Source organism: Arachis ipaensis, chromosome B1, assembly GCF_059453495.1.
Source record: "Arachis ipaensis isolate K30076 ecotype BB chromosome B1, ASM5945349v1, whole genome shotgun sequence".
In the NCBI taxonomy this organism is placed as follows: Eukaryota; Viridiplantae; Streptophyta; class Magnoliopsida; order Fabales; family Fabaceae; genus Arachis; species Arachis ipaensis.
In genome coordinates this window covers 19,133,389-19,150,099 of record NC_142436.1, presented here as the reverse complement: position 1 = coordinate 19,150,099, position 16,711 = coordinate 19,133,389, and the positions used below count along the sequence as shown (strand labels likewise).

Here is a 16,711-nt window from a genome sequence, read left to right as displayed (position 1 = left end):
AAAGATCAAATATATATTGATAAATATAGATATAAATTATATTAATTTATATATATACATTTTCATAAATATAAATTACTTATTTTATGTATAAAATTTTTACAAATTTAAATATAAATTATTGATCAAGTATGAATTTAAAATAATAATATTTATTGTCTGACTCTATAGTGCATTAATACTGTTAATAAAAAAATTAATTTTAATATATTATCAATATAAAATTTTATACGTAAATTTTATTATATAATATTATATTAATAAAAATAATTAAATTTTAATTGATTGCGTAAAAAAATGAATGTAATTAAAGTATATAAAACGTTGTTGACTGTCCAACAAAATTAAACTCCATTTTCGTTAAATTTGTTTTTTTTTTTTTAAATTTAAATTGAAAGAATCACCGCTGGCCCAACAAGTACGCTATGCAGATTCTGCATTCACCCCTCTAAGCAAACATAACATAACATGACAATTCACACACCACACGAGCCTTCGTCCTCACTCTTCCCTCCTCACTCTCACTCTGACACTCCTCATTTTTTTCAGATTCAGATCAATACACTACCAAATCACCCATCTTGGAACTACCAACACCAACAATGTCATCAATGCTCGCAAAGACCGACTCCGAGGTCAGCAGCCTGAGCCAGTCCTCACCTGCCAGGTCCCCTCGACGTGCTGTGTATTACGTCCAGAGCCCCTCGAGGGACTCCTCCCATGACGGTGAAAAAACAACGAACTCGTTTCAGTCAAGCCCGCTGCAGAGCCCGCTGGGCTCCCCTCCCCACTCTCACTCCAACTCCTCTTTGGGCCCGCACTCCCGCGAGTCGGCCTCCACGCGCTTCTCGGGCTCCCGCAAGAGCAACGCCACTAACCGCAACAAGGGCCCCTGGAGGCCCTGGAAGGACCACAACAACAACAACTTCAACGCCATTGAAGAAGAAGGCCTTCTTGATCTGCACGATGCAGATCACCATGGCCTCCCTCGTCGATGCTACTTCCCAGCCTTCGTCGTTGGCTTCGCCTTGCTGTTCTCCGTGTTCTCTCTCATTCTCTGGGGCGCCAGCCGCCCCCAGAAACCCGCCATTACTGTCAAGGTAGGACTTCATTCATCCTTAATATGTATTCATCTTTCTCACATTAACTCTTTCATATTTTCACTTGTTTAAAAGATTGATGACAAGTGAAGTTATGTGATTGTATTTTTCCAATATTTAGTATTTTTCTCTAATTATTAAATTTAATTCTCAAAAAAGAAAATGACGGCTGTCTCAACCATTAACTGCTATAAATTTATGAATCTCAAACTATCTGGACATTTATTAGTAATGAGCTTTTGTAATTATTTATTTCAAAAACTCTGTCACCAAACCAGTCATATGTGTATAAATATATTTTGTATTTAAACGTATTTTATAGAATTGGCTTATTTATATTGTACATTTAGTGTGAAGGGCAATTTGTTGATGTATTAATCTTAATTAATTTTAAGTGTGACTTTGAATAATTTTTTATGGCAGAGTATAACATTTGATGAATTTGTGATTCAAGCGGGTGCGGATATGTCAGGAGTTGCAACTAGCTTAGTTACCATGAATTCTTCGGTGAAATTGACCTTTCGCAACACCGCAACATTCTTTGGAGTCCATGTGACTCCAACACCCTTAGATCTCAGTTATTCCCAGCTCACTCTAGCCACTGGAAATGTGAGTATCTAATTAATTAAGTTCATCTAAACATTGTTTCCTACATCAATTAATACTACTAGATGTAGAGATAGATATATAAATTTTTAATCAAAACTAATTTGTTGTAGATGCCAAAGTTTTACCAATCGAGGAAAAGCCAGAGATCAGTGAGAATAGTGGTGAAGGGGAGTCATATCCCACTGTACGGAGGGGGAGCTGACCTGAGCAGCATCAACGGCGCACCTGTGGAACCGGTGCCGTTGAAGCTGACCTTGATGGTGAGGTCAAAGGCTTATGTTTTGGGCAAGTTGGTGAAGCCCAAGTTCTACAAGAAGATAGAGTGCACCGTGGTCATGGATCCCAAGAAGATGGGCGTGCCCATCTCCCTCAAGAACAAGTGCACTTACCAGTAATGAATTAATTAATTAATCAACTAAAACAATAAAAAAGTAATTAATTAAGGATAATGTGAGTTATTAGTAATTTGATTATGAGCGTTGGAGAAAAGGTACATGAAAGAATTAAAGCAAGCATGAACGTATCGAGGTTTTGCCAAGTTTTGCCTCATTCTCACGAAACCTGCATGAGATGGGCTAAAGGGTAATTTTGGAGCTCGTCGGTGGCTTAATTTCAATAATATATTGTATCTTGTCTTGTGCTATATTACAGGCAGAAGTTAAGTGAATTTTTATATCTTAATTTGATTTGTTTTCTCTCTATCTCTATCTCAATCTCCTTTATTTATTTTTCCAACTTTTCTTGTCTCTTGCGGATACGATATGTTCTTTTTCTTTTTCTTTTTCTTTTTCGGAGGATTCAATATATATGTTTAATCACGTTGACAAGTTGTATGAGTAAATACTAGAACCGAATTAAACACAGAGAAAGTCTAAGTAATTAGTATTTTTATTAAAATTTTATCAATATTTTATTAATAAAAAAGAAGGAATAATTTTATATTATTAGATATAATTTTATAATATTAAAAAATATTAATAATAATTAATTAATAGTTACAAATTATAAAATTTATTAGTCTTCACTCTATTTATATTGTACGAACGCTGACATAGACACGGGACACGATACGATAAGTAATACGCCGACACGCAAATTTTAAAATCTTATATGATACGGGACACGCATATATATAAAATATAAAGTATTTTTTAAATAAATCGTAATGATATCTTGATATTTTTTTTATATTCAAATATAAATTAAAATTTTTAATTATTTTTAATGTCTTATTTTAATTATATCAAATTTTTAAAATATTTTTTTGTTTTAATAAATAATAATATACACTATATCTAAATTTATTTTAAAAATATATGTTAAGAATAAGATTGGACACGTTGACACGTAATGATATTTAGGTGTATTCAAACTATCTGAAAAATAATTTTTTATTTTTTAGTAAGACACAATTGAATACAACAGACACGCGTGTCGAACGAATATCGATAATTATCGTATCCAAAATATATTAATACACGAACACGACAATTCAATGAAAGTGACTGAATCCCTTAGCAGGATTATACCATAAGTTACTGAATCCCTATCTAGGCTTCAACCGATTATACCATTCCATTAGCAGGAAATAAATTTAATTTTATATACTTAATAATATTACAATGCATTTAGAAGAAACTTTTACTCTTAACACATGCAATGAAACCGCAAAAAGTCAAGTCAAATTCAATAGATGAAATAATTTCGTTTGGCGCCATTAAACAGGCCAGCCCAATTTGTTTAAACACGCGTGCGTGTTATACTACCTAGTTCATTTATTTTTTTGTTTGTTTGTGGACCGAAAATAAACTGTTTATGATCATTTTGACGGATTATAGAGATTAATTCATTTATCTTTTATTTTAAAAAAATATTTAAAAAAATCAATTTTTTGGCTAAAAAATTAGACAGAAAAATATCACTTTTATATGAAAAAAATCTTAAACAAACATATTTTTTATATTAAAAAGAATGATGATTTTTTGAAAAAAGACCTGTTTTATTGTGAACTGTTGTAAAATAATTAAATAAATAAGGAAGATATAAATATAAAATAAAATATGTAAATAGAAGACTCTAGCATTAATATAATTAGTCCAATAATAATTTGTATATATACATTAATATTATATGTTGTAATATATATATATATGTAAAGATAGAAAGAAGTATTAAAAGTAAAGAGAGAGAATTGCATTTGTTTTATTATTGTAAAGAGAGAGAGAGAAATGGAAATAGACTTTATAATATATGAAAGAAGAGAAAGGTAGGAATATTTGTTATTGCTGTGTTCAGATGGATGCAATGCATCCCCTATTTATACACATAAAATATCACCCTTTTTCAACCTTTATTAAATACATTCTCTCTTGAGAATGTGAGCTTCACATGGAGAAATGGGCATCCACGTCCCATGCTTATCACAACACTCCTCCTTGGATGACCATTTTAGGATTATTACCTCGTTAAAACCTTACTAAAGAAAAACCCAGTGGAAAAAAAACTTTAGTAAAGGAAAAAGAGTACAATATCCTTTAATGATGGGGCTGCCTCATTAAAAACCTTGTCAAGAAAAACCCAATGGGAAAAAAAACTTGATCAAGGGAAAAAGAGTACAGTTTCCCCCTCTTGCCGACATCATTTAATGTCTCGAAATCGGAGCATCTCAATCTCATGTACCAATCTTTCAAAGGAGGATTTTGGGAGTGACTTTGTAAATAAATCTGCCAGATTGTCACTTGAGCAGATCTGTTGCACATCAATTGTCCCTTGATTTTGAAGATCATGAATGAAGAAGAATTTGGGAGAAATATGCTTTGTTCTATCGCCTTTGATGTATCCGCCTTTAAGTTGAGCAATACATGCTGCATTATCTTCAACAGGATAGTTGGAGCTATCTTATGATCAATAAGTCCACATGATGACAGAATATATTGGATCAGACTCCTCAGCCAAAAACACTCGCGACTAGCTTCATGAATCGCCAGTATTTCGGCATGATTAGAGGATGTTGCAGCAATCGTCTGTTTCATGGACCTCCATGATATAGCTGTTCCACCATATGTAAACAGGTATCCTGTTTGAGATCTCCCTTTATGTGGATCAGACAAGTATCCGGCATCTGCATAGCCAACTAGTTGTGACTTGGATCCATAGAGATAAAACAATCCCATATCAACCGTCCCATGAAGATATCAAAAGATTTGTTTGATTCCACTCCAATGTCTTCTGGTTGGAGAGGAACTATATCTTGCTAGTAAATTCACAGCAAATGATATGTCAGGTCGCGTATTATTAGCAAGATACATTAAGTACCCCAATGACACTAAGATATGGTAGTTTTTAGAGTAAAGTATCGTTTTTGTCCCCAACGTTTGGGATAAGTCTCAAAGTTGTCCCTAACGTTTCAATCATCCTATTTAAGTCCCTAACGTTTCAAAATTGACTCAATGTTGTCCTGCCGTTAAGGATCCGTTAACAGAATTGACGGCGGGACAAAATTGAGACGATTTTAAAACGTTAGGGACTTAAATAGGACGAAAACGTTAGGGATAAAAACGATACATAAAAATAAATTTTAATTTAATTTTATCTTTCAATAATATTAATTTTTTTACTGTACATAGTATTCAATTATTTTTTTAATTACATCTAAATAAATTACACTTAATCACATTACTTTCATTTTAAATAAATTTATTTTTTTTTATAATTTCAAAGAATTTTGATACATTAGAGACAAAAGGTATAATTTATATTTTATTGTATATATATTATTTTTTTCTGCAAGTTTATATACTAGTCATTCTACAAACATTTCATGATAACTAAACATCTTTAAGAGTAAAATTATAAAAAAAATTAATTTATTTAAAATGAAAGTAATATGATTAAGTGTAATTTACTTATATGTGATTAAAAAATAATTGAATACTATGTCGTATAGTAAGAAATTGATATTTTTGAAGGATACAATTAAAATTTATTTTTATGTATCATTTTTGTCCCCAATGTTTTCGTCCTATTTAAGTCCCTGGCGTTTCAAAATTGTCTCAATTTTGTCCTGCCATCAATTCTGTTAACGGATCTCTAACGGCAGGACAACATTGAGTCAGTTTTGAAACGTTAGGGACATAAATAGGACGATTGAAACGTTAGGAACAACTTTGGGACTTACCCCAAACGTTGGGGACAAAAACGATACTTTACTCTAGTTTTTATAATTGTTGGAATCTCTTCAAGAGTCCCAATGATATTTAAATCATCAACGTACACAGCAATTATAATGAATCCAGAAGCAGTTTTCTTTATGAAAACACAGGGGCAGATATCATCATCCATTTTTGGCCAGATACTCAGTAAGACGATTATACCACATTCGTCCAGATTGCTTTAGACCGTATAGAGATCTTTGCAATTTAACTGAGTATAATCCCTGTGAATATTCATTGGATGGTTTAGATATCTTTAGTCCTTCAGGGACTTTCATATAGATATCCCGATCTAATGAGCCGTATAAATAGGCTGTTCCCACATCCATTAAATGCATATGCAGTTTATGATATGCAGATAAACTGACCAAATAACGCAATGTTATCGCATCCACTACAGGGGAATACGTTTCTTCAAAATCTATACCGGGCCTTTGTGAAAAACCTTGTGCCACAAGTCGGGTTTTATAGCGCACAACTTCATTTTTCTCATTTCGTTTTCTCACAAATACCCACCGGTATCCTACAGGTTTTACATATTCTGGTGTACGGACTACAGGACCAAAGACTTCACGTTTTGCAAGTGAGTCTAATTCAGCCTTCATGGCTTCTTTCCATTTTGGCCAATCATTCCTTTGTCGACATTCTTCGACTGATCTTGGCTCAAGATCCTTACTTTCATGCATGATATTCAATGCCACATTATATGCAAATATTTCATTGACAATTGTCTTATTTCGGTCCCATTTCTCTCCTGTAAAGACATAATTTATCGAGATCTCGTCATTTTCACAATTTTCAGGTACCTGAACGTCTTCTGGCGTTATATCAGAATTTTGGACAACTGCAGGTGTCTTTACTATGTCTTTTTCCACATGAATATTTACCTCTTTTCTCTTTCGAGGATTTTTATCTTTGGAACCGACAGGCCTGCCGCGCTTCTGGCGTGTATTTGCTTCAGTGGCAATTTGTCCAACTGGGACATCAATTCGAATTGGGGCATTTTTCGCCCTGCCACGCTTCTGGCGTGAATTTGCTTCAGTGACTACTTGTCCTACTGGAACATCAATTCGAATTGGAGCATTTTCCGCTGGTATATACGACTTGGTAATACTCTTTGTATCGGAAAATGCATCAGGCAATTCATTTGCTATTCTTTGCAAATGTATAATCTTTTGAACTTCTAGTTCACATTGCCCTGATCGAGGATCTAAATGCATCAATGATGATGCATTCCAATTAAGTTCCTTTTCAGGAAGCTTATTCTCTCCCCCTAATGTTGGAAATTTTGATTCATCAAAATGACAATCCGCAAACCGGGCTTTAAACACATCACCAGTTTGTATCTTAAGATACCTCACTATAGAGGGAGAATCATATCCAACATATATCCCCAATTTTCTTTGGGGTCCCATTTTGGTGCGATTAAGTGGTGCAATGGGAACATATATTGCACACCCAAATATTCTTAAATGGGAAACATTTGGCTGCTGGCCAAAAGTTAATTGCATAGGAGAGAATTGATGATAACTCGTTGGCCTCAAATGAATAAGTGTTGCGGCATGTAAAACTGCATGCCCCCAAAACGAGGTTGGGAGATTTGTTCTCATAAGCAAGGGTCTAGCAATTAATTGGAGGCGCTTAATAAGTGATTCTGCTAACCCATTTTGTGTGTGAACATAAGCTACTGGATGTTCAACACTTATTCCATTAGCCATACAATAAGCATCAAAAGCTTGGAAAGTAAATTCACCAGCATTATCAAGACGAATTGCTTTGATTGGATTTCTGGAAATTGTGCTTTTAATCGAATAATTTGAGCCAGTAATCTCGCAAACGCCAGGTTGCGAGAAGATAATAAGCACACATGTGACCATCTCGAAGATGCGTCTATTAGGACCATAAAATATCTAAAAGATCCACATGGTGGATGAATAGGTCCACATATATCACCTTGAATCCTTTCTAGGAATTCAGGGGACTCAAATCCAATCTTTACTGGTGATGGCCTTAAAATTAACTTTCCCTGAGAACACGCAGCACAACAAAATTCACTAGTTTTAAGAATCTTCTGGTTCTTTAGTGAATGTCCATGAGAGTTTTCAATAATTTTCCTCATCATGGTTGTTCGCGGATGACCCAATCGGTCGTGCCAAGTTATGAACTCATTTGGGCTAGTAAACTTCTGGTTTACAATGGCATGTGATTCAATTGCACTAATCTTGGTATAATACAACCCAGATGAAAGTGAGGGTAACTTTTCTAATATAACTTTTTATTTAAATCATGAGTTGTAATACATAAATACTCATGATTTTCCTCATTCATTGTTTCAATATGATATCCATTTCGGCGAATATCTTTGAAACTCAACAAGTTTCTCAGAGACTTGGTAGATAATAGTGCATTATTTATTATAAATTTTGTTCCTCCAGGAAACAAAATTATAGCTCTTCCGGAGCCTTCTATCACATTGCCTGAGCCAATAATAGGATTAACATATTCCTCTTTTGGTACAAGATGGGTAAAATATATATCACTTTTGAGAATAGTGTGCGAACTTGCACTATCCGTAAGGCAAATATCTTCAGAATATGTCCTTGCCATTTTTCTTCAAAAACAAATGATAATAATAAAATGAGTAGAAGTACATGCACAGTAAAATTATTCACCTGAATACTTAACAAACACATACATATATCAAACTATTCCATCATTGATCAAATGACCAATATTTCCTTCAGGATCCTCAAAGAAATCAGATACATCATAATGAGTGGTGGAGTTCTCAGCATCATTTGAGACAAAATTTTTTTCTTTCCTTTGTCGTCCTTTTTCAAAGATGCCTGGTAAAGATCGACTAGGTGCCTTGGGGTACGACAGGTACGTGACCAATGGCCCTTTCCACCACAACAGAAACACTTATCCTCTGTTGATTTATTCTGCCCGATATTCCTTTCTCTATCCCACTTCTGGTGAGATCCTCTCTTTTGAACATAATTCTTTTTCCTTCCATAATTTTTCTTATTATTAAAACCTTGCCATTTACTTCTTCTGGGGTAATTTGCCACATTTACTTCAGGAAATGGGGCAGCGCCAGCTGGGCGCGCTTCATGATTTTTCAATAACAACTCATTGTTGTGTTCAGCAACAAGAAGGCAAGAAATTAACTCAGAATATTTTTTAAACCCTTTCTCTCGATACTGCTGCTGCAGGAGCACATTCGAGGCATGGAAGGTTGAGAAAATTTTCTCTAACATATCGGGCTTGAGGAAGTATCACATGATTGTACCTTTCTTCAAGGTCTTTTTACAGATCTGCAGGATCTTTTAATGTGAGATATTCATTTTTCAATCATATCTTGACGACGAAGGAAAATCATGGCCTTGACTTTTATCCTTCTGGGATGTATTATTTTCAGCCTCAATGGTATCTTCAAGATCCATTGAATCAAGATGGATTTCAACATCTATATCCATGATAAATAATTATTTCCAAATATATCAAGAGCATTATATTTAAGATGAAAGAGTTTCGACATAATAAAAATTTGTTACCTGGAGTCTTCCTAAAAATTTGATCAGAGTCTCGTGCTGATAACGTGTTGTAAAACAATTAAATAAATAAGGAAGATGTAAATATAAAATAAAATATGTAAATAGAAGACTCTAGCATTAATATAATTAGCTCAATAATAATTTGTATATATACATTAATATTATATGTTGTAATATGTATATATATGTAAAGATAGAAAGAAGTATTAAAAGTAAAGAGAGAGAATTGCATTTGTTTTATTACTGTAAGGAGAGAAAGAGAAATGGAAATAGATTTTATAATATATGAAAGAAGAAAAAGGTAGGAATATTTGTTATTGCTGTGTTCAGATGGATGCAATGCATCCCCTATTTATACACATAAAATATCACCCTTTTTCAACCTTTATTAAATACATTCTCTCTTGAGAATGTGAGTTTCACATAGAGAAATGGACATCCACGTCCCATGCTTATCACAACATGAACTAACTCACTTAACCTAATATATTTTTAGGTTAATTGGTTTCAACCTATTTAATTCAAAATTTAATGGAGTCTAATTTTAGATATAGAAATTTTGTTGTTTAAACTAAGGAATCGTCTCTGCTGGAAAACTTAAAATTGGTTCTTAATGGACCAGGTGAGCATATTTAATTTAGTATTTTTTATTGGTATTGTATATAAAATTGTAAATTTACAAAGTTTGACTTTAATTCTTTAAGTTTGTGCTAATTATAAAATGGTCTATTGAATTATGTAAAGAATTGATAATTTAAGCAAGGAAAAGTCTAGGGGCCAGTAATTTTTGTATTTTGTGGCTAGCATTTAATCATCAAAAGAAAAGTGAATAATTTTTTACCATTGGATGTAATCTCACACCATTAAAAAGATTATTGATGGCCAATTAATGGTTACAAAACACAAAAATTACTACCCCTAGTACTCCTCTTTAAGCAATATTAGTTAAAGACCACGTACATAATTAATTTTTTTTGGAAGGATTAAAGATTTTTCTTAATATTACCAAAAAATAATATTTTCGGTATTAGTATTAAAAAACAAAAATACTATTTTATTTTTAAAATTATTTAATTATATTACAAATTAAAATTTGATGTTTATTTTAAAATATTAAAATTTTAGAAAGAGTTTATTTAAAAAAAAAATTGTAATTGTTTAATATAGTTTGACAAATATAGGTGGACAAATTTTTGTTAATATAAAAAAATTAATAAATTAATTAAAGTAATTATTTGTTTAGATTTTTTTGAAATATTTACATTTTTTCTTTTATTAATACACATATATTTTTAAAATTTAAAATATTTTAAGAATTACATATCAATAAATTATTTATTTCTTTATTTATTTATTTATTACAATAATTTGAATTGGAATGGATGAAAAAATAGATTTAAATTGATGTAATATAAATTTTATTATTTTGAATAAAATTAATTGGTCTAATAGAAAAGAAAGAAAAGACATATAAAAAAAATAAAAATACTTAACTGAATTTGGTTAAAAAATAATTTGATCATATAATATTTTTTATTTTTTATTATTTATTTCATTAGCAATGAAAATTATATCAATAAATAAATTATTTATTTAAAAAAGTCTAAAATAAAAAAGCTTAAATCCAGTAAAAATAGAAAATGAAAAGAACATGTGACAAATTTATAATATTCTACATAAAAAAAATTATATTAATATATTTATAATTTCATCCTAAATTTATTTTAAATTTTTCTAAACATCATGATTCTTTAAAGATCATTAAAATCCAATTTGCATAAACAGTTTAATTAAGTTCCTTTTAAAAAAATAGTTTAAATAATAAATGACTATATTAAAAGTAACTTATAAATAAGTTATTTTATATTTAAATTTTTTGTTCTAAAAGTGCTTATTTTATAGAAATATAATAAAAAGTAGTAGTATTATGAGAGGAGTTATTTTTTTTTTAATTTCTCTATAAATTCTTAAATAGCTTCTTAAAAAGTTACAATTTAGTTTAAAAAATTACACCAAACATTAATACTACGTATTACTTTGCATAAATCAAAAACTAAAAAAAATTACTTTTAAAACTTCCCAAACAAATCCTAAATATTTTTACCATACTAAACTCTTCCACTTAAACTGATAAATGGACAGTAAAAGTCGTAATGTTAGACGAATCATTGTTGCAGAGCATATAAATTATTTGAATAATATTCCATTCCATAAAAATAAAACACTGTCTATAGTGGGAAAAGTTAGAGTTGGAGCTTAAATTAAAGGACCATGTTTGGAGATACCAAATTAGTGAAAGAGAATGCATCCTTTTTTTAATTCAAAATATTCCCCAACTAATATGAAGAATCGCAAGTGGCCCGTGATTACCATTTTCTTCTCCTTCTATCTCCATACTCTTATTTCCTTATTTCATTGATATACTCAGCTGCCCTCTACTCTCTTCCTTGGCAACTGTCTTCCAAGTTCCAACATCACTCCATGGCCAGTTGGCCACCACTTCTCCTTCCATTGATCCATTAGTTTTTCGACCAATCTCAAAACTTTGTCTTTTTCAACTTATATCACCACGTCCAATACTTCATCACCTCACATCAAATTCTAAAGAACACAGTTCTAGGGGTGATCTGTTTCATGAAGGTCAGCTTTTAAAACCACACAAGAAATACTTCCAAAAAAAATAGCAACACGTAAGTATTATACCCACAATTTATTAGTTTCAAAATCATTCATTTACATAAATAATATTATTATATTTTTTATCTCTCAAACTCACTAACATTCATATATTCATATGATAGAATGAAAAACACTTCTCATAATCATGCTCATGTTTATTTCATGAAACACACACAATGTTAACATATTACATGGTCTTTTATAGACAATCTATCACAACTTGCACTAAAGCTTGTAGACACTAATTTTCAATTTGAATTGGTATTTGACTTTTTAAACTTTTCAACTTGTCATATGATGTTTTCATGATCCTTCCTCCCACTTGTAAACTTGCATAACTCTTCTAGTACAATGGTGATGTGTTAGAAGTTGATTTAATTATTAACTTAAATTAAGTTTGTAGAATTAATCATTTTAAGTATTTTTTTTAACTTATAAAATAATTCAATCTTTAACAGTTTTGTAAAGATATTTATAATTTGTTCTTCAGTTAGATAATATTCGATCACAATTTCTTTCTCATTCACCAACTCTCTGATTTTATGAAATCGAATATCAATGTGCTTTAATCTCCTATGAAATATTGAATTTTTGCAAAATACAATAGTTAACTTGTTATCACAAAATATCATTGTTGGAGTACTTTATTTCTGGTTCAATTCCTCAATAATTCTTCTTAGTCAAACTGCTTACGTTACACAACTTGCTGCTATTATATATTCCGTTTATGCTGTAGAAAGTACTACTACTGATTTTTTTTAGAAGACCATGAAATTACATCAGAACCAAGATGAAATGCAAATCTTGAAGTACTTTTTCTTGTTTCAATATCTCCAACCCAATCACTATCAGTGTAACCGACAAGATTTACTTCATTAGTTTCATAAAAAATACCATCATTTAAAGTACCTTTGATATTTCGAAGCATTATTTTTGCCGCTTGCAAATGGTTGGTACAAGGCTCTTCCATAATTCTGCTAAGCAATCTAACTCCAAACACAATATCTGGTCTAGTCGTAGTTAGGTACCTCAGACTTCCAATCAAACTTTTGTAATAAGTGAGATTTACTGCTCTTTTTTTATTTTTTTCTCAGCAACTTGAATTTCTCTTCTACGGGAGTAAGAACTGGTTTTGAACGCTCCATCTGAAATTTCTTAGCAATATCATTTGCATTTTTTTTTTTGAAAAATGAAAACTTCATCATCTTTTTGAACTACTTCAATGCCAAAAAAAATAAGACATCAAGTCCATGTCTGTCACTTCAAATGGTTTTATCATAGCTTTCTATAATTCTGCAATTATCTTCAAATTGATGCCAGCAAAGATTAAATCGTCAACATAAAAATACACGATCAAGATATCTTCAGATTATTCAATAAACTTGATGTAAAGGGTACGCTCAAACGGACATCTTCTAAAACCATTCTTAGTGAAATAAGAATTAATCTTGTTGTACTATGTTCTTGGTGCTTGTTTCAACCCGTACAAGACTTTTTCAACATGTACACTTTATTTTCTTTGCCAGAAATTTCATATCCTATAGGTTGCTCAACATACACTTCTTCTAAAATACTATTTAAAAATGCTTACTTAACATTTATCTGATGTATCTTTCATTTATTTTGAGCCGAGAATGAAATAGTCATACGAATAGTGTCTAATCTAGCAACAAGAGCAAATACTTCAAAATAGTTAATACTTGACTTTTGTTTGTATTCTTTAGCAACTAATTTTATATTAAAACGATCAATTTCACCACTAAGTAAATAATATAAGACACAATTTTATTTAACTTTATCTCATTTGCAAACGAGATAAATTCATAATGTAAACGAGATATGTGTATTATTATAAAAAAATTTATAATTAAAATAATATAATATAATTTATATTTTTAAATTAATTCAATTTTTAAAAATTAAAAATTTTTGTAAACTGTCCCTCTAATATAATTTAATTTTATACAGTGATATTAATTTTAATTTTTTTAATCTAAAACTAGTAATTTAAAATTGTCTATTTAAAATTAATATACTATTTTTTTAAATCAATTCATTTAAATTAAAACTAAAAAAAATACACAAAAAATAAAATGAATTGGATTGATTTAAATTTAAAAGATATATATTTAACTGTCGAAAAATTTGAAAAAATTATAATTAAATGTTACAACAATCATTCGTCCTCGCCACGTTCTTCGCCAGGAAACGTGTGCGTTCTTCGCCACCACCATTCACCTCAATGCATATAATAGTGCAAACACATACACATAACCAAATTTAAATATAATATAATAATAATTATTGTTATCAATATCGAATTATATACTAATTACTAATTGGTAACTTTGATATTTGATTTTCGATTTATTTGACTGTATCATTAATTCATTATTAGTAGTGAAAAGAAGGGAGAAAAAAAAAGTCAAATAAATAAAAAGCAAGAGAAAAAAGCTCTCCAATTTCGCAGTTCTCACTACACCACTCATCTCTGTTTCTTCTGTTTCATACGGTTTAGTTTGAAACTGTGCTCTATATTGGCACTACTAATCATTCACCAGCTATTCTCTCTATCTATATAAATATATGTATTTTGTTTGTAGCGTAAATGACACTATAAACAAGATATGTATTTTTTTTAAATTTTATATATTTTATTTATAAACGAGATAAAATCAAATAAAATTATATCTTATTTCTCAATATAAATAAAATATTTATATAATTATTTTATTTACATAGTAAATGAAATAAGTTAAACAGTGCAAATTAATAAATAGATTATAAATTATTTATATTTATAAATAAAATATTTAATTTATTTATTTAAAAAGTCCAAATAAAAAAGAGTGACGAACCTAAAAAAATATAATATTAAAAATAATATATATATATATATTAAGTCTATTTTAATTTTTAAAATTAAAATCGCTTTTAGTATTTTTTTTAAATTGTCTCTAATTTTATAATAAATTTTAAAATGGTCTTTTTATTAAAAAAATTTATATTTTGGACAAATTTATTCCCTTTCCACTTCTGTCTCCCTCCCACAACTCTCATCGCCAATAGGCTTCATATCTGACCCCTACCACCACTATCACCTATTTTTGGTTGATCTTTGTTTCTCTTTGCCTCTTGATGATCTATATAAGAATGTGATGTGACTGTGCGGGGGGGAGTGAGTGGTGCGGATTTTTCTAACAACAACTTATGACAAGTGTAATAAATTTAGGTGAGAGAGTGTCAATTTTACGAAAATTAATAAATTAAGTAAATAATAGTTAATTAATTATTCTACTCAAACAATCAAAATTTAGAATTTTAATAGTAAATAACATAAAAATAGAAAAATAAATAAAAACAAAGTAAAATTAGATAAAAAAATAATATGATAAAGTTGTAAATCCCGTTAAATTAGTAAATAATTAGTCAATAAATTAAATTTTAATAAGAAAAATTAAAAACGTGAATTTTATATTAAATTAGGATAGAGCTCATTAAAATAAGAATTTTGACACTAATTTCAAAAAATTTGTCCTAAGATTGAGCCGAACGGACCGAACCGATTGAACCGGGTCCAAAATGGGCCTAAGCCCCAGCTCAGCCCAATACCCTTAATGAACCCAGCCTCCCCCTTCCTTCTTCCTCTTCATTCACGCTGCATAACCAGAGGAGAAGGGGGAAAGCTTTCAAACCCTAACATCACATATAAATCACCATATCTCTTCCATCCGAGCTCTGATCGCTGCACTGTTTGCGGCCACGATGACTACTGCGTCGAGCTCTATGATTCTACTGGAACAATTTCATAGGTAAGCCACAATCTCACCTCAATTTCTCTACTCCCTTTGATTTTCGAAAAATTGTGAGCCTCTATGTTGAGATTTTCTCGATTTTGGTATTCTAGGTTTGATTTAGCTTGCGGAGCTTATCGGGTTTGGGTTGTTTTGTCCGTGAGTACGGTAAGGATCACTAACCCTAGTCAATTTCTTGATTTGGTATGCTAGATATTGAATTTGGGTGTGTGTATATATATATATACGAATTAGGTTGTGTATATGTAATTGGAGCTTGAATTGTGGACATTAAGATCTTGGTGGAGTTTGGGAGACCTTGCTTTGGAGACTTTGGACTTTGAGGGTTGTGTTTGAAACCTTGGTGGTGTCTCGGTAAATACGCGAAAATCAGTCAAGGTATGGTTTAGGTTTCGCGTATTTAATATATAATGTTCTATGAAAACTTAGGCTAGGTGACCTAGGATAAGTTGGAACGTATGAGTATATTTAATGTTTAGTGACTTTGATAAGAATTGTGATATGATTTTGGTGCTTGTTGGATATGTGTTAACTGATATATTGTGAGCTTAATGCTGGTTGAATAAGAGTTTAGTGATGAGTTGATAAATGATATGTGTTTGTATATATATAAGGAATAGGGATATGTTCACCTTGTTTATTATTTGAGATGTTGATGCATTATATGGATGAATTGAGGAATGGTATGGATGAGGAGATTGTTGTGGTATTGATATAGATGTGTTGTGTTGATGGATATA

General features: G+C 30.6%; 1 protein-coding gene across 1 annotated transcript; it reads left to right on the top strand.

Annotated features, from left to right (window-relative positions):
- Positions 1 to 475: 475 nt before the first annotated feature.
- LOC107617004 (uncharacterized) lies at positions 476 to 2,410 on the top strand. The gene is made up of 3 exons (XM_016318841.3): positions 476 to 1,100; positions 1,524 to 1,709; positions 1,820 to 2,410. The coding sequence occupies exons 1-3, from the start codon at positions 603 to 605 to the stop codon at positions 2,102 to 2,104; spliced, it is 969 nt and encodes a 322-aa protein (XP_016174327.1). The 5' UTR covers positions 476 to 602; the 3' UTR covers positions 2,105 to 2,410.
- Positions 2,411 to 16,711: the final 14,301 nt, after the last annotated feature.

Excerpts from the sequence above, each read along its gene's own strand:
- LOC107617004 (XM_016318841.3), top strand. The coding sequence starts at position 603 with ATGTCATCAATGCTCGCAAAGACCGACTCCGAGGTCAGCAGCCTGAGC. Across the intron at positions 1,101-1,523 it reads AACCCGCCATTACTGTCAAG|AGTATAACATTTGATGAATT; the intron begins GTAGGACTTCAT and ends TTTTTATGGCAG. Across the intron at positions 1,710-1,819 it reads TCACTCTAGCCACTGGAAAT|ATGCCAAAGTTTTACCAATC; the intron begins GTGAGTATCTAA and ends AATTTGTTGTAG.